Genomic DNA, 23,135 nt, shown 5'->3' with positions numbered 1-23,135 from the left:
TAATGCATGAGGTGTACGTGATGACAATTGATCCTTTTTTGTTAATGAATATACATGTAGCACAACTAGAGTAGTTGCAGTCTATAGTACTACAGTTATTATCTGAACAATCATTTATTTACTCTTGATGAGGCAGGTCTTAGTCTCAACTGTGGGAGATTAGTGGAGGATAAAAGGTGTTTGGTATCTGCATCGTCCTGGAGGATTCTGAAGTGTTTAAGTAAAATATTAGCCACTGTTTTATTTGCAGGAAAGATAAGTCAGCACCAAAGGAATTCTTGTTGTCTTAAGAAATTGTTTATAGGTCAGTGCGTTGACTCTCTGCATAGGTAAAACATGAGCAAAGGCCTTATCTATGACATCCTTAGGAAACACACATTTATAATATTTCATTGTACAACCTGTAGCCTTGATTACGGTGTGCATTCACTGTGACATTTTTTTCAACAACCTTACACAATGTCACACCATGTATTTCCATCCAGAATTGCATACATTTTTGGTTGGGTATTGATGACAGAAATGTCAAACCACTCCATGAAGTCCAGCACATCTCCAGCACATTCCAAAGACTTTCAACTGGGTGAAGGTCAGGACGCTGTGGTGGCCAATTCTTGTGTGCAAATGATTCCTCATGCTCACTGAACTGCTCTCCTACAGTCTGAACCTGATTCAGCTTTGCATTGTCATCCTGGAATATGCCTTTGCCATCGGGGAATAAAAAGTTCTGAGGGGCTAACCTGGTCATTCTGTATACTGAGGAGCTGAAGCTGACTTCATTTTATTTCCACATAGCAAATTAATCACTAGAGTAATTATCCAATCGAAGGCTGTAGTATAGATGTTTGTAGATGTATATTCCATTGGGAATAGCAAGGTTGCAGAGTTCCTTATTTAAGTACATTTGAGGTGATATGCCAAAGAGCACAACTGTGTGGCTGAACCCAAAGCTGATCCAGTATTTGAAATGTCAGCTGTAACATTAGGGTTTTATGGACAGAAAACCTGAAGCGTCTCCTAACACGTCTCTTTAAAATGTTCAACAGACCACTGGATCAAAGTTGTTTTTGGAAGGGTTATGCAAGGTGATGCACTATTAAGACATTAATAAAAAATTTAATTAAAGCTAGACATAATTGTGAGATCAAGCAGCTACTGATACAATAGGCCTCTTCACTACTGAGAAGTGGAATATTTTTGCTTTTTTTTTTTTACATAGCCCTACAATTTGTGGTGCAGCACTAGATAAAACAGCTATCATCTCAGTCTTAAGGATAAAATTATGGTAACTTCTATTGAAAATAATGAGATGGTTTTCACTACCCTGAAAACATGTTCTTTTTCTGAAATCTATATTGCAGGCTCTTCCTCAAAAACAAAGAATTAACTGTATTGAGCGTGAAATATCACATTACCTTAATTGACATGTAAGGTCCAGATCAGCTCTCACAATGGCTAAATGTTTTTGCATGTGTCTGGTAAATTGTGGAAGTTCACTCTCATGCTATTCGTTGTGGTGTCCAAGCTATTTGGGTAATATAGGGAAATATATAGGGACATTGTTGAGACCACAGGTCATCTCCACATTATGGCACCAGATGGACTCATTACCTTGAATTTAGCACCATATGCAAGAGTTAATTGGCTTCTGAAGTAATGGATGTGTAATTGCTATGTAACCACATCATAATGCTTATATCACTTTGCTTATAATTTAGTTAAGAGTTAAGAGCTCACATTGGGTCAGTGATCAAAGAATAAGGTTTATAATGGGTGTTGAATAGGAATGAGATAACTGACCATTATTGTTGGTTTTGTCCCAAACCTCATTACAAACAGCATGAACCACCAAGAATGCTAATGTTGGCTAAACCAAATGACCATATACCCTAGAATCATTACATTACTGGATAATTGCATTGTGGGTACTTGTTTGGTGTGTCAGTGCACTTTTATCTGCCTTTTCCTCTGTTTGTAGCACAGCTGCAATGTATCTCTTTTCACTGAGATACCTTGAATATTCTGAAGCATTATATCCAGCTTTTATAGCGACTTACTACACACATTTCTAACTAGATTTCCAGAATCTCTATAAGCTAACATGACTTCACATAATTATACTGTATTATATCACCAGTTCATTACTCCTTTACAGCCGTCTCTATAGTCCAAAGTCACAAGTCCCTGGATAATGGATCCTCTCTGTCTCTACCTTTGAACCAGGACATCAGAGAATCTCCTCACTCCTCAATGTTTTTACATGTGGACGTCAAGAAGATGGCTGAGTGCAGCTGCTTTAAAATAACTTTTTCATAGTCCAAAATGAAACTGCTGGCTTAGTATTTGATGTGAAATGAAAGCTTTTTTAAAAAGTTTGGAGGGTGTAGCAGCGGTGCTTTACGGCACTTTTAGACACCATCCAAAGACTTCTCTGTCAGTTGTTTCCATTCTGTCTCATTCTGTCCAAACTAAGGCTGGAACAGGTCCTTCACATAACCGACAGGAAGCTGCAGGTTTTCAGTCTTTCAGATTTACCCTGCGCCCACAGCTCAAATAGTTGCTCCTTTGTATGCAGTTGTTGCACTTATTAGTGCACTTAAGGGTGTTTCTTTTGTGACCGGAAGAGTTTATAGGAACTCCAAAGGCACACTATGGACAAATTAGGAGAGAGCGAGAGAGAGAGAGAGAGAGAGAGAGAGAGAGAGAGAGAGAGAGAGAGAGAGAACAAATACTAAAACTAATCTATTTTCTTATCAGCAAATGTTGTTCACCAAGTACATGTTCTTTTCACATATAATAGCATTTTTGATTATAGTAAATACAGTGGAAGATCAAACTTTGAATAATTGATGAAGTAAGCACTTACTAGATGGCTCTCAGGTGTGCATACAATTGACATATTTACAACAGAAATAAGTGTCTTCTGGATGACATAAAGCCAATCTGAACAGCATGCTTAAGTGTATTATCTCTCTTGTGCTTCACAGTTGTTATTTTAAGGCAGTAGGTAAGCTGTTGACAGGAGGTTACACTGTCACGCAATTAATAATGATATGGGCTGTCTTCAACATGAGAAAGCCCAAATTAGTTACAGGGAAAAAAAATATCAAGGATATTTTTTGTCTGAAATGAAGTATCCAAAAAAAAATTTGTTCTGCTACACTGATCCTGCCTTTGCATTCAGTCTGTAAATAACACCAGACACATGTAATATCACCTATTGTATCTGACACACACTCACAACAGAACACAAGGTGTGACACCTCAATCAGCTCTGAGGAAACACCAACAAGCCCGGGCCATGCTTTCTAGAGTTTTCTAACTGGCAATGCGCTTTGACAACTAATGACCCACCCTGCAGCTGTCAAGCAAAGTTACAAATCCAAAACCCTCATCAGCAATTCCCTGCAAATTAAAACCCTATTGCACAGCAGTGTGAGTTTGGATCAACAAAGACATTGCAATACGTCTAAAGAAAAGACTGACGAGTAAATTTATGTGTTGACAGCTCATTCTGACAGGCTTTCATGTCACCCATAGGTATTTTGTAATGGGAATGCAAATTACATACATTCAGAAATGATACCATTAAGTGATATTACAGGATTTGTACAGGTTGAAATTGGTACACCCACTAAGAAAGTCTCAAAGCACTGTGAAAACATTTAGCCCTTAGTTCTACACACTGTGCTCAAGGTGGTTAAAAATCTGTCATGAGAGGCCATTTTGCATTATTGTGATTGGTTGAATTTTGCGGTGTCATAAAGAACCACATGTTAGCTAAACCTGAAAGGAGCAACACTGTTTGAGCTAGCTGCTCCCTCTTGCCCTAAATATAAAACATCAGTTCATTTCCTTAACAGCGCTGTTTTGTTGCATGTAATTTTACCCCACCCCCACCCCATCATCCTCAGCCCCACTGGGTCTCACATTCTGAGTTCAGAAAACATCTCTCCTAGGCAGATAAAATCTCAGTGTGAAATTAGACAGAATGATCTATAACTTAGCTTGACAGGAATCCCAGGGTTTGCAAATAAGGTGAGTATTTCGCATATGGAAAGAGAGTGTAAAAAGAGATCATAGTGGCAGAGTAAAACACAGTGCAGTCAACAGCATGTACTGAAAGTGCCTATCACAATGTAATCATTCAGTTGTACAAACTGCACCACGCAAGAACTTGTTATTCATGATATTCTGGGCAGAGGAGGAGGCATGATCATCCCTCCAACTTTTTTTCCCTTCACAGAACAAACGCTAGTTATTCTTATTCCATACTGACTCTGTGTTCTTTGTACTGTCATATAAGTACATTCTCTTTGAACATGAATGAAGACACATCTTTCATAGCCAACCAGTGAAGTTGCTGGGCATTTTATCCATTGTTACTCCCAATATCATATTCATGGGCTGGGGTGTCAGAAGATGCTAAGTGACTGTCTAATCCACAACTTGAGAATCTGATGTGTTAGCCTAATGTACGAACCTAGTGTGTGTGTGTGCACACGTATGCATGAATGTGCTTGTGCATAGCAACAACAGGTATGAATGAGCACCAACCTTCCCAAAAGTGAAGGACTGAAATTAATGTGAGGCACATTTGCACTGAAATAGAAAGGGGGGGAGGGATGGACATACAATAAATTGCTTTACGACTCACAGCATGTATAAACAAATAAATAAATAAATGGAGGATGAGCTTAATTGAAACTCAAAATTCATGGCGCAATAATAAAGCGTAGGCACTGAAAGGCTAATTATACAGTATGGAAAGTTCTAAGGCAGGTCGATGTAGGAAGCACTGGGGCCATGGGCCGTCTGACCGCTGGGCTCGGAGCATGCACTAGGACTGGGTGTGCTGTCTTCATTATGCCCTGTGGCTTAATCATGTCCAATGCTGGTTAAAGAGCAACATAGCTGCATGCACATATAAGAGGCCAGCTTCAGATACAGGATGACAGAAACTGGACTGTGCATTAATAAACAAAGTTCAACTTTTTGATATTGTACAAACCAAACCTATATTTAGATCTGAAGTCAGATAAACTCACGTCTCATATTTCACTTTCTTAACCAATTTCTATACACAGGCTTTATCCAAATCACTGCACTAGTCTCATAGTATCACTGCAGCCATTTTAAAGTAATGGGAAAGACAAAAAAAAGTGGATTCCATTTTGCTTATCTCTGCAATGTCACATATAACACAACTGGCTGCTGTCTCTGTCACACTATTTGACTTGTCCTCCTGTTCATGCTAGTGAAGACAATACAATATTTTTTGTGAATCGGTGAGAAGCAAAATGTAGGCAATGAAAATGAATGACCTGAGAAGCTATGAAATCTATACTTCACCCATCACAAATTCAAATGCCCTTCCCATTGGGCCACTGGCACTCATTCTCACAAAAGCTGCTGTTTATGACTGAACAACCTAAAAACTCAAGTCATCCAAACACAGTGTCGCATACTCTATCTGGTTTTAAAAGCACCCCTCAGTTCTCTCAATGACCTACTTCCATAGCAGAATCACACCAGACCATTTTCACTGACAACAAATTACAGCTCAATATGGAGTTCCCACAGTCACTGGTATCACAGTAGGAAAAACACAGGAGAAGACCTGAGACATTAATGGAGGAATCACAACAGTGAATGGATGTGTGTGCATGCGTAGGGATATTTCCAAGCTTATACTGTGAATGGACCCTGCAAGAAATGGGAATGTGAAGGAATATATAGAGTATACATCCCTGTTTTGGAAATAATGGTATATGACTGGAATTAACACAAAAACATGCATGAACATATTCTTATATAATGAAAAAATATCCACCTACTATTTTACATCTACAACCAAAACCGCTAAAGCTGTTGTTAGACTTGCTGAATATATTAAAGACAGAGCACTGACAACTATGTAAATGTATAATTTCTTGAGCTAAAATCACCCTGAAACCCTATTGTGATATGTATGTATAAAAAATAGGCCTATGGACGAATGAGAAAAGGTAAGTAAATCAGTCCCCTGGGAAAAGAGCATCCACCCACCAGTGTTCCGGACTATTGTATTAAAGAATTGGTTTCTCCACATTCCTGTCTCCCATAAGTGACAAAAAAACAGACACCTAAAAAGATTCTAACAAAACTTTCTAAAAGCCCTGCCTCCATCTGTAGGTGCTGGAAAATGAGCTCTTCGATATATTTAGAGCTCATTGCTGGCATACTGATTAGGTTTTTAAAGAAGGGATTTTAGCATGACCGTATGATTTTCCCTACGTTTCTTACAAAGTGGAAAAGGCATCCGAAAACCCCCTGACCCAAACGGAGTCAGGATCCATATAAGCAAGGTGCTGATTCTGGTGCTCGACAGGCACCAGCAAATAAGGGAAAAGCCTAGGAACAGATGGAAAGGAAGGATGCAGTTCATGCTGGCTAAACACTTTATTAGCAATGTGACTTTGCTATTCAGCCTTCTTAAAGACTCTTACAGTACACACACACACACACACACACACACACACACACACGCACACGCACATGCGCACGCGCGCGCACACACACACACACACACACACACACACACACACACAGAGAAATCCATATAAATGAGTGGTAGTAGAAGGAGCACTGTTAACAGCTCTCGCCAAGGAAAACATGCATTCTGTAAAAAGACCACATGAGACAGAATGGCCAAGTGACAGGCATGATGCATGCTTCCTATTGGCCAATCGAGCGTGAAGGACCTCTCCGAAACAAGCAGTGGCCAAGACTAACCTGTCAATCCTGCAACCCTTTACAAGAGGGGGATTTTTTTTTAAAGATAGCTTTCAATGACCCCCAGCGTAACACTGAACCGTGAACAGCATGTTTTTTCTTACATTTACATGTGGCACACACAGACACAACGTGGATTTCACGAGCATGCTGTCTGAATAAACATTGTGGAAGTAAAAAGACAGCGCGGGAGGAGAGATAATGACTTGCGGTTCTTCATGACTAAACAGCAGATGTGCAAATGCAATAAAAACACTGTGTTTCCCCTAATGCAAACAAATAGGTGGTTGTTTTATCTGCATGAAGACATTGCTAAATGATTGTGCCATTATATACTGTATATTATTTCAGGACAAAAATGAAACATAAAAGCAAAGTTTATTTTAAAGGATAAAAGCAATCTGCTCATAAACAGGTTGATGATAAATTCTGTTAAGGCTTTACATTAAGTTTTTAATTAATTGTTACATAACATTTGTCTTTATGCCGATAAATTATATAACAAGGTGTTATCTTCCAGCCCTAGCATTTCTGGCATTATAAGTGAATGATTTAGGTTACAAATTTCAGTGCCGGATAAAATCAGCAGCTTTGGCCATTTCATTACATTCAAATATGAGAGGGATATGGGATTCTCACTTTGTTCATGAAGTATACAAAAGAAAATTGAAGAGGTTACACTGAACAGGCCAATATGGAATGGGTGCATGAAAATGTATCTCTTCAGATTGTTCTGACATAGAAGGTAAAATAATGCCCTGTGCTCTTAATGTGCTACTGTTGTTAGATTTCAGTAATCATTTTTCTTTCTTTTTTTTGATGCATTAGTGTTGCTGGACCTCCTTTTTCACACATTTTGTTTCTCTCCTGTATAATCTGCTCCCACACTAGATTACAGACTTGAACAAGGGACGTGAAGGAGTGTGCAAGACAAATAGTAATAAATCAGTTAAATTAATCATTCATCAAATTACAATTCTGAGATCACAGTAGTAATGGGGTCCTGTATTATATGCAGTGATCTTTAACGAAGGGGCTGTGGGTTGCAGTTCTAAAGAGAAACAATTGTTTTATGTTGCTCAGGCATTTAATTCATCTCATTCTGGTTTTCTGAGGAAATAAAGAATCTGAATGACTGTGATTAATTGTGCCATCTTGTCACACCCAGAAAACAGTGTGTGGCAATCTCTTCCTCTCTCTCTCCAAGTACTATATTGCCATGGAAACACACATTCTTACACAGTAATAAAAAACAGTCTATGGCAACACTGAAGGCATTAGCAATAAAACTGTGATGTCCTTAAATATTTTCATTCGAAGATGGCTTTGATACTGTGCTGCAATGAGGCCAGGTCCTCATACAAGTTACACTGCATTTACAAAACACAGCTGAAAGCATGTGTAAAATCACATTTACAGGATTATGGATGTTCTTGTCCATAGTGATTTTCAGCATAGCTTTGTTGTCTCCATGGAAGTTATCGTAATGCTACTACAACCAGGCCAGAGTTTAAGATGATATCGAGAGGCAGGCAATCAGACAGCGAGTCAGACCAGGAGTCAAAGACAGAGGTTCAAAGACATGGAATAAGCATATGGAACATTATTTATGCTAGCAACCTGAATTAGGCAAATAACTCAATAAAAATGCAAAATAAAAACCAATCACAGTATAAGAGTAGCTACTAGTTCCTTAGAGCTGTATATCTGAGCCTTTAGTTTGGAAGATCTTGTTAATGTCATTTTAAGTCATTATATCAAGTGTACATGCTGTCCAAAAATTACCACAGGTCCATCACAGGCTCCAATTTCCATATGCATCGGCACCGGTGTTCCACCTAACTGTCTGAATTCACCAGTGTGCTCATCTCTTTAACAAAGAAGTGAACATAATTAGCTAGATTGGGTGCTGTAATGAGCTGTTGGAACAAATGCCCTCAGACCCTGGCTTTTGTGAAACAGCTGATCCGCCATGGTCCAGGATCAAATAGTTCTTCATGTGAGATGAAGAAAGATGGGTCACAGTCCACAGCAGCTCCAGTAAATGTTAGTTAGGTCTCAGCACTGGCTGTGACCATCATCCCTAAAAGTCCAGCCAATCAGACAAGGTCAAGAGTTCCGGCCGGGCCGGGTCAAGAAGCGTGACGGGGGCTGTTCTTCCGACGAGCATATCCGAGGTGCTGTTCTAAAACGAAGCTGAAATGGCAGTCTCTTCTGCGGAGCGTTCACTCTTCCAGTCCCAGCGGAGGTGGAGCAGGCTAACACAAAGTGGCAGCCAGGTCAGCTGTTGAGCCCTTGGAAGTAAGAAGCGCTCTGGGAGAAGAGCTGCACACGGGCCAAATCCCTCGATCACCTCGAGCGACTCTGGTTGGTAGAGGTGCAGCCGAATGTCGTTTCACATACAAGGCCCACTTGATCAGTGAAAACCAGTTATTAACACAGGGATAGGGATGTAAGGTTAAGCTCCTACAGCTCAATCAGAGAAGAGTTTGCTTCACTTTCAGCAGAAGTTGTGTAGCTAATTGCAGCATCTGAGCACAGTCATGGCTGAAAATTAATGGGTTCTTTATTCTATATCACTACTAACTTTCATCCTCTGGCACAGAATTTGCTATGGTTCCAGCCATGAAGTTTACTGCTGCTAAAATAATCCATGTGAAACTAGCACATATAAAAAAGCATATGGACAAAAAGTAACAGGCTTTATATTTAGAAAACAACTAGATAGATAGATAGATAGATAGATAGATAGATAGATAGATAGATAGATAGATAGATAGATAGATAGATAGATAGATAGATAGATAGATAGATAGATAGATAGATAGATAGATAGATAGATAGATAGATAGACAGACTATATATATATATATATATATTGTTTTTCCCAGTGCATAATGTCACTATATGGTATATCTAACATATGCAGTGAAATAAAAGAAGAATAAAGGAGGTATTCATGACAACCTATATGGTCCTTGCACGGCAAGGCATGGTGTGATTGCGAGTGGTAGCACACCCAAAGTGACCATGCACCTCGACCACTTAGGGATGCCCTGCACCACACGCTGCACACTTGGCTTGTCACACCAAGTCTTCCACTTGACTTCCCTTGCTTCATACATCAAAGACTCATGAAAAGGGCTTCCACCCATCTTCACTTGAGCCATGTGAGCAGTTGAGCTACATCTTCAGAATTCAGAATTGCTCAGAACCAGTTCAGAATTCTTTGGGTCTCTGGTAGTTGGCAGGCAGTCCCATCAGCAAGAAGCACACGTGAGAGGGTCCACTATCAGACAGACCTGCCTCTGTCTCCATGGTTCACAGATGAGGTGGTATAGTTTGGATCACGAGCAATTCTCTTTCTATATTTTTCTCATTCCATCACTCTGGTACAGGTTAACCTTCATTTGTTTTGACTATGAGACAAAAATCTTGAAATCTACAGATGTTTAATGGACTTTTTTAGTAAACAGTAACCTGCAGGTTCTTATTCTTGAGATATACCAGTGGTCTGCATATTATGATCTTAGTCTTCCTTCTCTGGCAGTTTTTGACACTATAACTGCATCATAGAGAATGTTGTCCTAGGCATTCTTCCACTACAGGTGTCTTCCTTGACCTGCCAGCTTCTGTGCTATAGCTAAACTCACTGGGAAGATCTTGCTGTATAAAACAGTCGATTTTGACACACCTAATGATTTGGTTACCTAAGACCTATGCCTTTTGAGCCTGATCTGCTTTACAGAAACCAACTCTTCTGACCTCATCTTAAAAGACATGCTCCAAATCCACATGCTACATCTAGAATAAACTCTGGACACCTTTTATTACCTCTTTTGTAAATTCAATAATGATCCAAAATCACTCAGCTGAGAAACAACTGAGTCTACAACTGCCCAATTAATTCTGGTCCCCCAATATGGTATTGTGATAAATCTTTATACAATCCACCTAATATTGATGCAAGTACCCTTAATATACAACAACTCTTGACCACAGTTCTTTGCTCTTTGACCACAGTTTTGTTTTGTTTTTTTACTTCAGAGCTAATGTTCTGTAACATAAAGTTAAAAACACTGTCACTGTTCGATTACTTATGAACAGTAAGCGGACAGGCTGGAGGGGAAAGGTGCAATGATAGACTAAAGAGAATGCATCACAGTGGAAGGCGACCTCAAGCTTCCTGGCCAGTTACCCAGCGTGCCCTTGCCATAATATATGACTCGTGGAAAGCTACTGGAAGGCCAACTCTTAGTTTCAAACAAATGTTTACAGAGTGGCTCATTGTCTTTAGCTAAAAAAAAAAAAAACACAGACACCCCAGAAGTCAGTGAGTGCAATTCATGGACAAATCAAAAGTAGATTCATTGGCTACAGACAATGAGCCACTTTGTAATCAAAAGCAGGACAAATCAAAGGTAGGGCAAAGGTATTCCTGCAGAGAAAGGCACTGCTCCATGTTAATTCTCTGCAGCATACACTCAGACACACACCGTGAATGTATTTTAAGTTAGAGGTCTGGTCACTTGTCACATTCTGCTGTACAGCTCATGTGCGAGCAGTCCCACACCCGAGAAATGTATTATTTAACACATATGAGCACCCACTCCATACACCCATTCACCCCAGGAATGTATTATTTAACACACATGAGAACCCAGACAGTACACCCATTCACCCCAGGAATGTATTATTTAACAAATATGAGCACCCAGTCGATACACCCACTCTTCTTCTTTTAGCAAAGGTATCCAATATTTTGCTGTTACTGTCAGTCAGGTGTCCAAAAGTAGATAGAGCCCATGAATGTCTTCAGACTCTCATGCTGTGGGGATGATTTGTTTCAAGTGATGTTTTCTGGTTATCAAAGATGAGTGAGGTTGTGAATATACTCAATTGAACAGAGTAAAGCGCATTATAGTTGCCAAGATTGGTATATATTCAAAAACCAAAAGAAGCCAGGGTTAAAGCCTTGCAAACAGAGTATGTACTTTTACTTATTATCTAAAATTGAAAGCTGCAAAGCACTGAATGTCATCTTATCTGTTTAAATTGGCAATTAGCGCTTGCTCCGGAGGGGGTCTCAAAGTAAACACTGGCTCAGAATGATCTACAATCGCAAAGAAGTTCTCAGGTCACAAACAGAAATTAAATAGTTATTCAGAGTGTTCCTTTTCAGCCATGCACAAGATTTAGACCTCCCTGCTGGGAAATATTCGCCTGGGTTAGTAGAATATGATTCATGTGGAATCTTTGGTTCTATTAAGTTCCATTTACTTATTTAACCTTAATTTATCTAGTAGAGTTCATACAAAGGACTTTTTAACGGTATGATTTTTTTGCTTGGTATGCTTGTCCCTGGTAATACGAGTGACATGTTCCTATCAACCTATATACTGCTCCAGCGTGATGTGATGCAAAACGCTGTACCTACCAAAATAAAAGATTTACATTAAATTTGTGTATTAAAATTGTGCTTTCTTAAGGTAAGTGAATATGAATATTATACTGACACCTCATGGCTTATATGTATCAGAGATTCAGTAGTAAATCTATTTTAAACATGGCCACATCCATGTAGGGGACCTGCTCTATGGAGCATAAACTGGTTTATTTGAAGACTGCAAAGCAATCTGATTCTTCATCTCATATTTATGGTGGTAGAAATGACTGATTGCTCCTTTAAGGGAACGAAAAGGGCACAGACTTAAAAGTAACTGATATGAAAATATGTAACATGTACATACATTATGCTCCTCTCTCTTGTTCCCCATGCTGAACAGTATGAGTCAAAGATGTCAGGACAATTTAGGTAATACTTTAACTTCCATTAACTTCCAAGGCAGCCAGGTAGCATATAGGCGTTTTTATAGTCATTATCTTACTGGGTTGTTTCCATAGTCAAAGATTTTTAGGAGTGTAATGAGTGGTGGGCTGAAGGTGGTACATTTTTGGTCTGGTAAAATTTTAGAAACTAAATTTTAGAAACTACAGCAGGAAGGATTGTGGCAGCCAGTTGATTGTTTCACATTACTTCAGATGATTTAATTTTCCTGTTCAAGCAACAATATCCCAAGACAAAATTCCAAGAAAAAATCTTATAATGTAAATCCTGATTGGCAAATTTTATCATCCTTATGACAGTAGCAACCAGAATTAATGACTGTAACATTACAAATTCTTTTCATGCAGTTGATTTTTACCACACAGTAAAGCATCTTGTACAGGTGGATGCGTCATGCATTTCAAGGACAGGTTACAAATGTCTTGCATACTGTCCATGCCTGTAATTCTTATGGTTTCTTACCATGCTTATAAATCTTGGTCTTGGTTACAATGCTTATAAATCTTGAGCTTCCGATCTAAGATTTTAATACATGTATACTGAGGCTATGCATGCATAAACAAAAATCTGAGAAGCAGTTATTTAGTGTTTGCACACTCCCTTTTCCATACATACCTTTGCTAACGCGTGGTATTATCCTGAACTCTGTTGCTCACTTTGCATGCAGTCTGTGCCTTAAGCAAGAGTGAAGCATTTATGCCCTCCACTGACAACACTCTTTGATTGACTGCCAAGTGGCAACTACCAAGGTCCGATGTGCTTGATAAGAGCTGCGGCATTAAGATGCGCTATCATCTGGAAGACGCCACAAGCAGCTCCTTTCTTTAGCGCAGCTCCTGATTGAGTTCTGCTGCAGCCTGCTGCGATCAGTGAGCATGCAGTACCTAATTACAGCCTTCAGCCTAATTCACAACCATCCTGCAGTGAGCCTTTGTACTTACATGTTGTTCAAATGGCACTGTTATTACAATTAGGCCAGTAGCGGCCAGTATTCATTCTTTGGATGAATCTCAGTTCATCATGATTGCCAACACTCTGAAAGCCAGTTTAGCCCAGCTGCCTTAACCCACCGGGGCTCATCAGGTCTCAGAATTGCAAGCATGCAAAGCAGGTTACGATACAGCATATGACACTGTACCCCATAACGGCCTGTCAGAGTGAACTACTCTGTTGTTTATAATCATGTTTCCCGTCCTCACAAATCTAAATTAATTAGCCTCCAATTTGAATATGCAATGTAATCAGAAATGGCTGCACCCTCTAATTTTGCAACTATGGCCAAAAAAGGAACAATCCTGCATTGTAATTAAGGATAATCTCTCCATCTGAAAGTGTTGCTGGAGATGAGCAGTAAGAACACTGGATTAAGCCTCTACTCACAGTGGGTGTTTGGACAAGCACAAGCACACCACAAATGGACAGATTATCGAGACATGGATACTATGCAGTATGTATTACAAAAGATTAAGAAACATCTGAGTTAAAGGCAGAGTTCAGCAACTTTTTAAAATATTTGTATACACATTCTTAATCCAGGTATTGGGGCTTGGTGGGATCTGAGTTTAACAAGCTTTATGTCAGGAGTTTTAACAAAACTTCTTTCTTCCCTATAATGCAACTGATCTAACATACAATTTAGACCGCATTTTGGCCAAATACACCACTTAGGTTAACAGGCTGAATTTCCAGACACATAGAACAGTTATTATTTATGTACTCAGCTACTGCCTAAACACAAAAGAAAGAAAAGAGAAAATCAATTATTTTTGCTGATCATAGATTATACTTTAGAATAAAGTGTTTCAAGGTGTATCAGTCTGATGATGGATTAAAATGTCTAGATTTCATTATTGCTATTATTACTGAAATGTTAATTTATAAATTATGGACAACTGTTAATATTATGTCACCATAGAAATGCTCTGTAACAATAATACACTACACTGCACATAAATTAGGGGGCCTTTGTGTACTAAGAGATTAGTGTAATATTCCACACAAACACACAGACATAATTACAAGATGGATAGTTTTATCAATGGGAACAGACCTCAAACTCATTCCTTTTGAGCATTTGATTTCTTTTTGGGGCCCTGTTGTGCAAATGCAGAGCTGTCAAGCTGCACTCAGGCAAACCAAATGAAACCACACAAAACTAATGAAGACTAAGTATGTCAGTGAGGGCATGAGTGAAGGGGATTTAAGCAAACGGGCATATGAGTGAGTGAACACAGTAAGCAAGTGAGAGAATAAATGATTGCCATCGCATTTCCTTTAAAAGACATACATATTTTCATAAGATACAAAACACATGTGAAAATATGTGAAAAAGAGGTTAACATACACACTCAAAGCACAGTGGCTTATTCATTACAGACATCTCACAACCTTTCACAGGGACCTCATGATCTTCCACAAGGACTTCATGACCTTTCAAAAAGACCTTCCACAGACACCCCATAACCTTCCGCACAGATCTCATGACCTTCCTCGGGGAGCTCACAATCTTCCACGGGGACCTTATAGCCTTCCGCATGGACCTCACAACCTTCCTCAGGGACCTCACAACCCTCCATGTGGACCTTATACCCTTCCGCATGGACCTCACAACCTTCCACAGGGACCTCATGACCTTCCATAGGGACCTCACAACCTTCAATAGGGACTTCACGACCTTCCAGAGGGACCTCACGACCTTCCACATGGACCACAGGAACAACATCTTAACAGCAACGCTTGCTAACAGCAGGAGACAAACCATGGCTACCCATAAAGTGGCTCTGGGCTACCCATGAAGTGGTTACATTTCCACCTAATTCACAATATAGTATATCTGATCCAATTTGCAGTGGCACTTGCTGCAGCACCTTCATCTCTGAAATTCTATAAATTGGGATTAAAATCTGCAGAAAATGGGCATAAGGCTGGAAAGGATTTTGTTTTGAGGACAGATCATAAGGCAGATCAATTACCCACAATGAAATCAGCCATGCTGTGGAAATAGACAGTAATAAAATGTACTTAGTTTGCTTAAGATGCAATACGCATGGAACTACCTAGTTCTTTTATCATCAAGACAGTACTAGAATAGAAAGATAAATGGGAATGTTGGCCTGGTATTGTAACTGGGAGAAAGCCAGAACTCTGCACTCTGGTTTATGATGAGGTAGGTTTAGAATCCCCGGAATCTAGCATCCAGCTACTTTCTCTCATTTATTTTGAGTGACAGAAAAGGAAAGCAGAGAGTTTTTTAGCCTCTGGGCCTTCGTTAGCGCACGGCCCATTTAAATAATCCTGACTATTGTTTTCACACACCTGGCTTGATGAATGAAATATTGCTCGAGCTGGTAAACAATGTGCCCTACTTCCCGTCCCACCCCCTTTTTGATTTTGTTTTCTGTTGTGACACAAGCCGTGGAGCCTAACCAAGTAATATAAATAGAACTTCTGAAACTGTACTAGTGGAGCAGATCTGTAACTGTATCAACACTAAATAGCATAAACAGTGTGGCATGAAGTATCTGTCTTATTTAGCATATGCAGCAGCTTCATATTGCATTAAGCAAATCTGACAGCTCATCAGATTTTTATTATGTATGTGTATATTGTGATTTCATATTTCAAGTTCAGTCTCATATCTCTGTATGTATTTCATTTGCTCCCAGCTGATGATGAGTGAACTATGTTGATCCAGGCACTGCTCTGCATATCCAAAATCTACCCTACAGCCATGTGAAGAGTGCTCCCACTAAATAACAAACAGGGCTCCAATACACAAGGCTGTCATGGTGGCCAGAATTTTGAGTCCTATGGATCCTATTCCAGCAAAACCCACGTTGACTTTAACAGCAGTACAAATTAATCAGCTGCACTTAATGTGATAAATGTCAGTGGGCAAAAAGGAAGATCCGGGCAGGTGCTGAAGCATGTATTGATTGGAGAGGTGTAATTATTTCATTAATTACCGGTATGCATATCGATGGAGCTTTTTCAAATGCGCCGTTCGTCTAATGATTCATGGCAGCTGGCCTCAGCGGGGTGTTCTCATTTTACAGGCCAGAGGATGGAAGCTTTTGTCATCGTGTGAAGATTTTCCAAAAGCCCCACCACAGGGTAGCAGTCACGTGGTGCTAAGGGGAGCAGTGAGAAAATTATGCTCATGCTGGAGTTTGAGGTGGAAGTTACAAAGGGCAATCCAAACAAGCCACAAGATTGGCAAAATTAATTGGCTTGAATTGTGCACACTAACAATAAGACGTTCAGACTTGTGGACAGTTATATGGAAGAAAAATATTTGATGGCATTACCATAATCTTTTGGGACATGATTAAAAACAGTCTGAAAAGCCTTAGGGATACTGAAGTTCACAGTTCACAACTTAATAAGAGAATGTTCAGGCTAATTGAACAAGCTGTGATGCCTGAAGAAAAGGAAGACATTGATAGTCAATCCATTAAGGTGACAGGATATCCTCAACTTTAAAAGATTAATTTTGTGGTAGCTCTGTGGTGGTTAAGGCACTTGACTAGTAATCCACCACTGTCAATTTGCTATACAGTTATAATTGCAAGCCCTTTTTGGCAAAAGAAATTGTCACCTAAATGCCATGAAAGGTATTAAGACCTGTACTTTTAGATTTGGTCATTTATGTAACATTTTTCCAATGAAATCTAATATTGACCATGGTAGCATAGTCAAGCCACACTGCTGAGAGGTAAGCCATTGTGAAACTTCATCTACACCTCCAGTTTGTGTTGTCTGATAGCATGGGCATGCAGCTACACACTACATTCTCTCTATGGATCAAGTTGGGCCTTGATAAAAGCATGGACAAAAGTCATTTCTAGGGCAGATTTTCTATGTCAATCTTGGCCTCAGACTAAATTACATTGTCAGATGGAATTTTCTTTTAAATATGAGATGGAATGTTTCAGAACTAGGTAAAAAAGAGGGGTAAAGGGGGGAAATGGTTATGTTTGCCATTACATAACATGATTTCCCAGTTTGGCAAATGTGGCACTCAGGTTTATTGGCATGCTAGCCCTATGCATGTGGCACAACACTGATAAATGAGGTTGGGATTCATAGCTCTGAAAGTGGTCCAGAGCTGCAGGCATGAGGAACCACTGAATGCACAGAGGTTGTCAGAGGTAGATAACAAGGGGGTTATCAGAGCAGAGCTGGCCTCCAGGTGAGCTGGCCTCTCCATCATCTGGAGGCTAACGGCTGTGCAACTGGTCCCAGACCCTCGCTGGGCCCCTCTCAGGTTGCCTGGGGACTGTCGAAGGGATGGCTCAACAGAGATCAACGTCTGAGACCACCACTCACAGACAGACACTAAACATCCTCTAATCATACTCCATACGACATATGTAGAAATCTGATTCATATGGAGAAAATCAGAATCATATACCATTCTTTTGTATCATATACTAAAGCTGCAGGTGTGGGAAGTATGAATGATCTCTTAAATGTTCCAAAAAATGGAATTTTAATGGTTTCTGTTTTGAAAGGTGTCTTTTCCATTGGGCGATATTAACATGATACTGCAATGGTGAAGGTTGACCTTCTGTGAAGTGTCTCACTAAGCCCATCAGATGCCATAGCAGTCCCCTCTGCCACTGCCATTTAAATACACAAATATCTGGTCCAGTACCACACACCCAAACAGACACACATACACTGCAGTCTTTCAGGATTTGGACAGTGACAGTTTGCCATTTCAGCTGATAACACAATAGCTAACTGTGATATGATAAGATTTGTCAAGTGTTCAATTACTTATGGACTACGTGCACTGCAAAAACATGCTCTGCCTGAAGACAATCCTGCCTAATGTGTTCTCAGGAACCAGTGACCAGTGACATATGCCGCAGCAGGGCAGTAGGGCTTACTGTTCCCCATTTCCATACATCATTCATAAAATAACCAAAAGGACCTGGAATAACTGGAGGTGAGAAGGGAAACCCTGCAAACAATAGCATCACACTTGTCTTTTCAGCTATTCAGGCAAGGACTGAATTATCTGCAATATGGAGCACTTTTTTTAATTTGTAGGTTAGAATCTATGTAAAGACACATGGCCCACCAGAGAGCAGTATTTTTAGAGTTTAACTAATAAGGCTCTTGTCAGTTCCATCTTGGTGGCCTGACAGTGAGTGATAGATAGCATACACTGTATTTGCCAGATCCTAAGGCATCATCTCATTGCAGACCAAGCAAACATGTGAATCACACAAGAAACCATTAGACACTGACCGACTATGGGAGAATCGTGATAACATGGGCTGTGTTTTATTGTAGGTCTAACTGGTCACTGTGGTCATGTGATATATTGATAGGGTTTGTGTGTTTGTGCTGTTTATTGAATGAGATCAATAGGAAAGATAGCATTTGTTTGCACAGAACATGGCAGGAAATTCACATAATGCCACTGGTCTCGCACATGTCTTCACATGAATAAAAGGCGATATAGCTGTTTTCTTAATCATCCTATACTGTTCTCCCCCACCATAATTAAAATAAATTCCTCATTAAAGCTGCTTCCCTATATAATAACTAGTGCACATGTGTACTGGGTGGTTATTTAGAATGCTGATCACAAATATGAAACATAGATCTACCCAGTCACATTCAATGGGATATAGCAGATGAACCCAGCAATCCTCTTACTCTGAGTTTAATACATATACCCCTCTGGCCTCTGTTTCCATAAGTGGAAAATGCGTTTGCGATATAAGAAAGTTCCAGGGTCTAAACCAATGTGGGTTATGCTGTATAAATTGTGTCAGATGATTTCCTCTCCCTGCCATCATATCACAGGCCTCCAGAACACAACCACAAGCCAACAAAAAGTTGCCCATCCAAAAGGGATTGGCCTAAAAAATATCATCGCAAACATAGGCAACCTAGTTTTAGAACCAGTGAAAAGTCTCCGGGACATGATTTGATGAAAATTGAATTGATGGAGTCGTAATATTTCTAAATGAAGGCTAGTAACACAAAGAGTAGTGCTCTGGTTTCCGATCTTTAGTAATTGCTGTCTAAGCCACAAGAAGGAAAAACAATTAACATTGATGAGCACTGTGATTGCTGTATATACATGGTTTATAGAATTCAAATTGCTTGGAGAAACTGGTTGAGGTCCGCTTTTTTGTATATTTCTTATAAAGGTTGTTTATTTGACTGAGCATCATGTTTTCAAATGCTTCTGAAACTATATGACACTGATGTAAGTCCATAGGAATAGGTTTCAAGGCTAAATCAATATCTTACCACATCTCATTACAAAGTACATATAGTGTCGATATTCTGTAACATTATTGCCTAATTTATTGTTTCATGTTAAGTCACAAAACAAAAAAACTTATCATTCATCACTGCCAGTACATGCGACCATGAACAATAAAAAGTTTGCTGTGATTGCTTGTTCTCCAAACAGTTACAGAAGTAAGGGAGAAATGCAAGCTTCCAAACACCATCCTAATGCAGTGTGTTGCTAAAGAGACATGAGATGCTAATTGCACTATTTAAGGTGTGAATGGATTACAAAAGCCTTGCGCATGAATAGGGAAACTATCTTACTAAAGCAGAGGTTCGAGGAAAACAACATAATCACAGGCATATACCAGCATCCGATGTCTAACCATTTTAGCCCTGAACTACATCCCTATCATTTTAGTAAAGATTTAAGATGTTTCAAAATCTCGGCCGGTTAAGTGGGGGGTGGTGGAGAGAAAGAGAGAGAGAGAGAGAGAGAGAGAGAGAGAGAGAGAGAGAGAGAGAGAGAGAGAGAGAGAGAGAGAGAGAGAGACAGACAGACAGACAGACAGACAGACAGACAGAAGGGACAGACAGAGTCGGTCTATTCATTGTTCAGAAATGTCTGGGCATCACAGCATCTCACTGGACCAGTGAAATAGAATTAGCTATATTTCTCTCGAATCTGGGAACATAGATAAATCTGGATAATCCACTGAAGATATTGCATAAACTAGACAGGGGAGTTACCATTGTAACTGTGGGATCAGATTTACCCCTGCCTGTACAAAAACATTAAACAGACAGCAGTCGTTACAGAGTGTAAATTCCAGGTTGCCTTTTACATTTGCTGGTTTTCCCCAGGTTTTCAAGTTGCCTCCCTAAAAACAATTGGCAATGCCTTTAAGAAAAGGCTTTTCGTGTTTCATGAAGACGTTGTTCAATCCACTGAATCGTATGTTTACGTCTCTTTTGCGCTCACTGTTATGGATGTTGTTTTTCTTTTAATATATACCGACAACGTCATGAACCCATAAAGATTGCCTTATAAATTAAATTATGCTCCGCGGTCGGAAACCTCATGCGCATTAATATGGCCGATGTAGATAAATAGGTTTGAAGAGCTTCACATACGCAAGAGCGACCCTATGCATCTAGTGTTCTGAACTTCAGGTCTTTTGGTGAGGAGGCATACAGGAGTGAGCGAAAGGGAATAGCACTTCCAGTACCACACATTGTGCCTCCTGCATGATCTCAAGAAGCACGATCGACTGATCACAACAAATTACAAGCGTGACTAGAAATTAATACAACGTATCACCCTTAAAATAACATCACCCGTATCTTATTTCTGCAGCACTAAATGTTCAGCAGCGAGAGAGTATCATTTGGACCATGATAAATGTTTAGTTATCATGTAGGATACGTTGCAGTTGCAGTGAAGGAGTAAACTTAATACAGACATCGTGTTGTCGTGTGTTTTAATGGATGCTTACTGCACAGGCGGAACTGGATTCACACAGAAAGCACGCTGGGCTAGATCATTGCTGTGAAGGCTTACCTGAAATAGGCGCAGTATGTTCGCCACCATAATGGACACTGAACTTGCCGAGGCCCCTATGACTCCCACAACTTTTTCTGGCTTCACAAACACCGGCGGCTCTCCGTTGGTGCACCGTACATCCGACGTGTCTTTCTGTATGAGTGCCTGCACGAAAGTGAGAGACTGCTCCAACGCATATGTGTCCCGTGAGCATGTGTCTAATACCCGCGCGCCTAAGGTGATATTGGGCAAAAGCTCGTCGTCACTGTTGATCTGGTCCAAAGCGTATAACATTGCCTCCAGCCTGTGGATTCCGTTCTCCCGTTTGATATCTCCACACGGTTCCCCAGAGACGCCACGAGCATGAACGGGAAAAAGGCCACCCAGGGTCAAGTCCCCTTCAATTCTTATCGAATGGGGCGCGTAAATCTCTTGCGATAGCGTCAGATCCACGAGCGCTTTCATTATCCAAAACACTTTCCACGGAAAGTAGGGTTTTAGTTCTTTGACGAGACTGTGCCTAGCCATGATCTCCCCTCCACCGTCGTTGACTTCGAATTGGAAAACGGTCTAAGGCACTTCTCAGATGACTTTCGTGTAAACAAAGTTACTATTCATCGGAGTAAAGACCATTTTGCCATTCTGGGGAAAGGGATTGTTTCAATATATCGGAGCGTACTCCCCAAACGCCGCGCAAATTGAAGGATGTGTTACTCATTCGGAATCGCGCGCACGAACACCCAGCGTCACACTGCGCTGCGTCGCTTGTTGCTCAGATAACCATTTCTTACAGCGTGCTCCTACTAAATAAAAAAGATAAACAACCCACACTACCTTTAGACGACGTTTAGTCCACGAATCAGGAACATTTTTCCAAAAACGGTAAAAAAGTGCATCGATATTCCACTGAAGAGAATGCACATCTCTCCGCTCCAAGCTACACTGATGTCATAGTGTCAGTTGAAACAGAAACTGGTTAGAGTTAGGATGCAACTGCGCAATGGATAAAATAGGAAAATGCAACTTTAGCATGCACAGAAAACTGAAAAAGCAGTATAATGTGAGCAGAGGAACTCTCGCAGTTATAAGCCAACAGGGCTCAGAAACATTCTTTCATTTGCGCGAAATAACTTCGTTGCGGCAGGTTGAATCAAGTGCTGCATACCGCAGAAGAAAGGTATTAGTGTTATTTGTGGCTCATAGTCTCGCAGAATCCAAAGAAGAACGAACAGAGCCGAAGACAATACAAGTGTCTTCCCCTGAAGCTCGAATTGTAGGAATGACGCCTCCTCTCACTCCACCCAGAATCAAATATGCATTAGTCAAATGACTAAATGCTCATCTTGGTTCCGCGCCAAGAAGGAAACCTAGCGATATTGCGTCCTATAGCCTACGTCAGCATTTGACCAGATTTATACACAGCGGTACAGGATATTGAAACAGATGTCTGAAAATAAAACTCCCGCGTTAAGTTGCTTGTTTCTCTCTCTCTCTCTCTCTCTCTCTCTCTCTCTCTCTCTCTCTCTCTCTCTCTGTCTATCTATCACATACTCTCTCCCTTCCACCGACTAACTGGTCGTTGAGTTAGGCAACAATTTCTACCTGCAAGAACTCGATATCTCTCTGAAACAACATATAACTAGATTTTCTCCTGTAGGTATTCTCCTCCTATGCTGACTTTATGCTTTCGGCGCCTGCTTGAACCGGTGA

The 23,135-nt window shown here is 40.2% G+C and overlaps 1 protein-coding gene across 5 annotated transcripts in view; it reads right to left on the bottom strand.

Annotated features, from left to right (window-relative positions):
- The window catches only part of grm7 (glutamate metabotropic receptor 7), a 124,834-nt gene extending 102,008 nt beyond the window's left edge, over positions 1-22,826 (bottom strand). For 3 of the 5 annotated variants that reach the window (XM_027001868.3, XM_027001867.3, XM_027001866.3), the window contains exon 1: positions 21,444-22,826. In XM_027001868.3, the coding sequence (XP_026857669.3) occupies positions 21,444-21,953 (510 nt within the window). In that variant the 5' untranslated portion in view covers positions 21,954-22,826. The remainder of the gene's footprint in view (positions 1-21,443) is intronic. The other 2 variants (XM_035520353.2, XM_081705312.1) reach the window with 2 other exon arrangements.
- Positions 22,827-23,135: the final 309 nt, after the last annotated feature.

Source organism: Electrophorus electricus, chromosome 22 (assembly GCF_041902795.1).
Source record: "Electrophorus electricus isolate QZ-2024a chromosome 22, ASM4190279v1, whole genome shotgun sequence".
Taxonomy (NCBI): Eukaryota; Metazoa; Chordata; class Actinopteri; order Gymnotiformes; family Gymnotidae; genus Electrophorus; species Electrophorus electricus.
The sequence above is the reverse complement of the archived record's forward strand: the minus strand, read 5'-3'. Positions and strand labels throughout refer to the sequence as shown.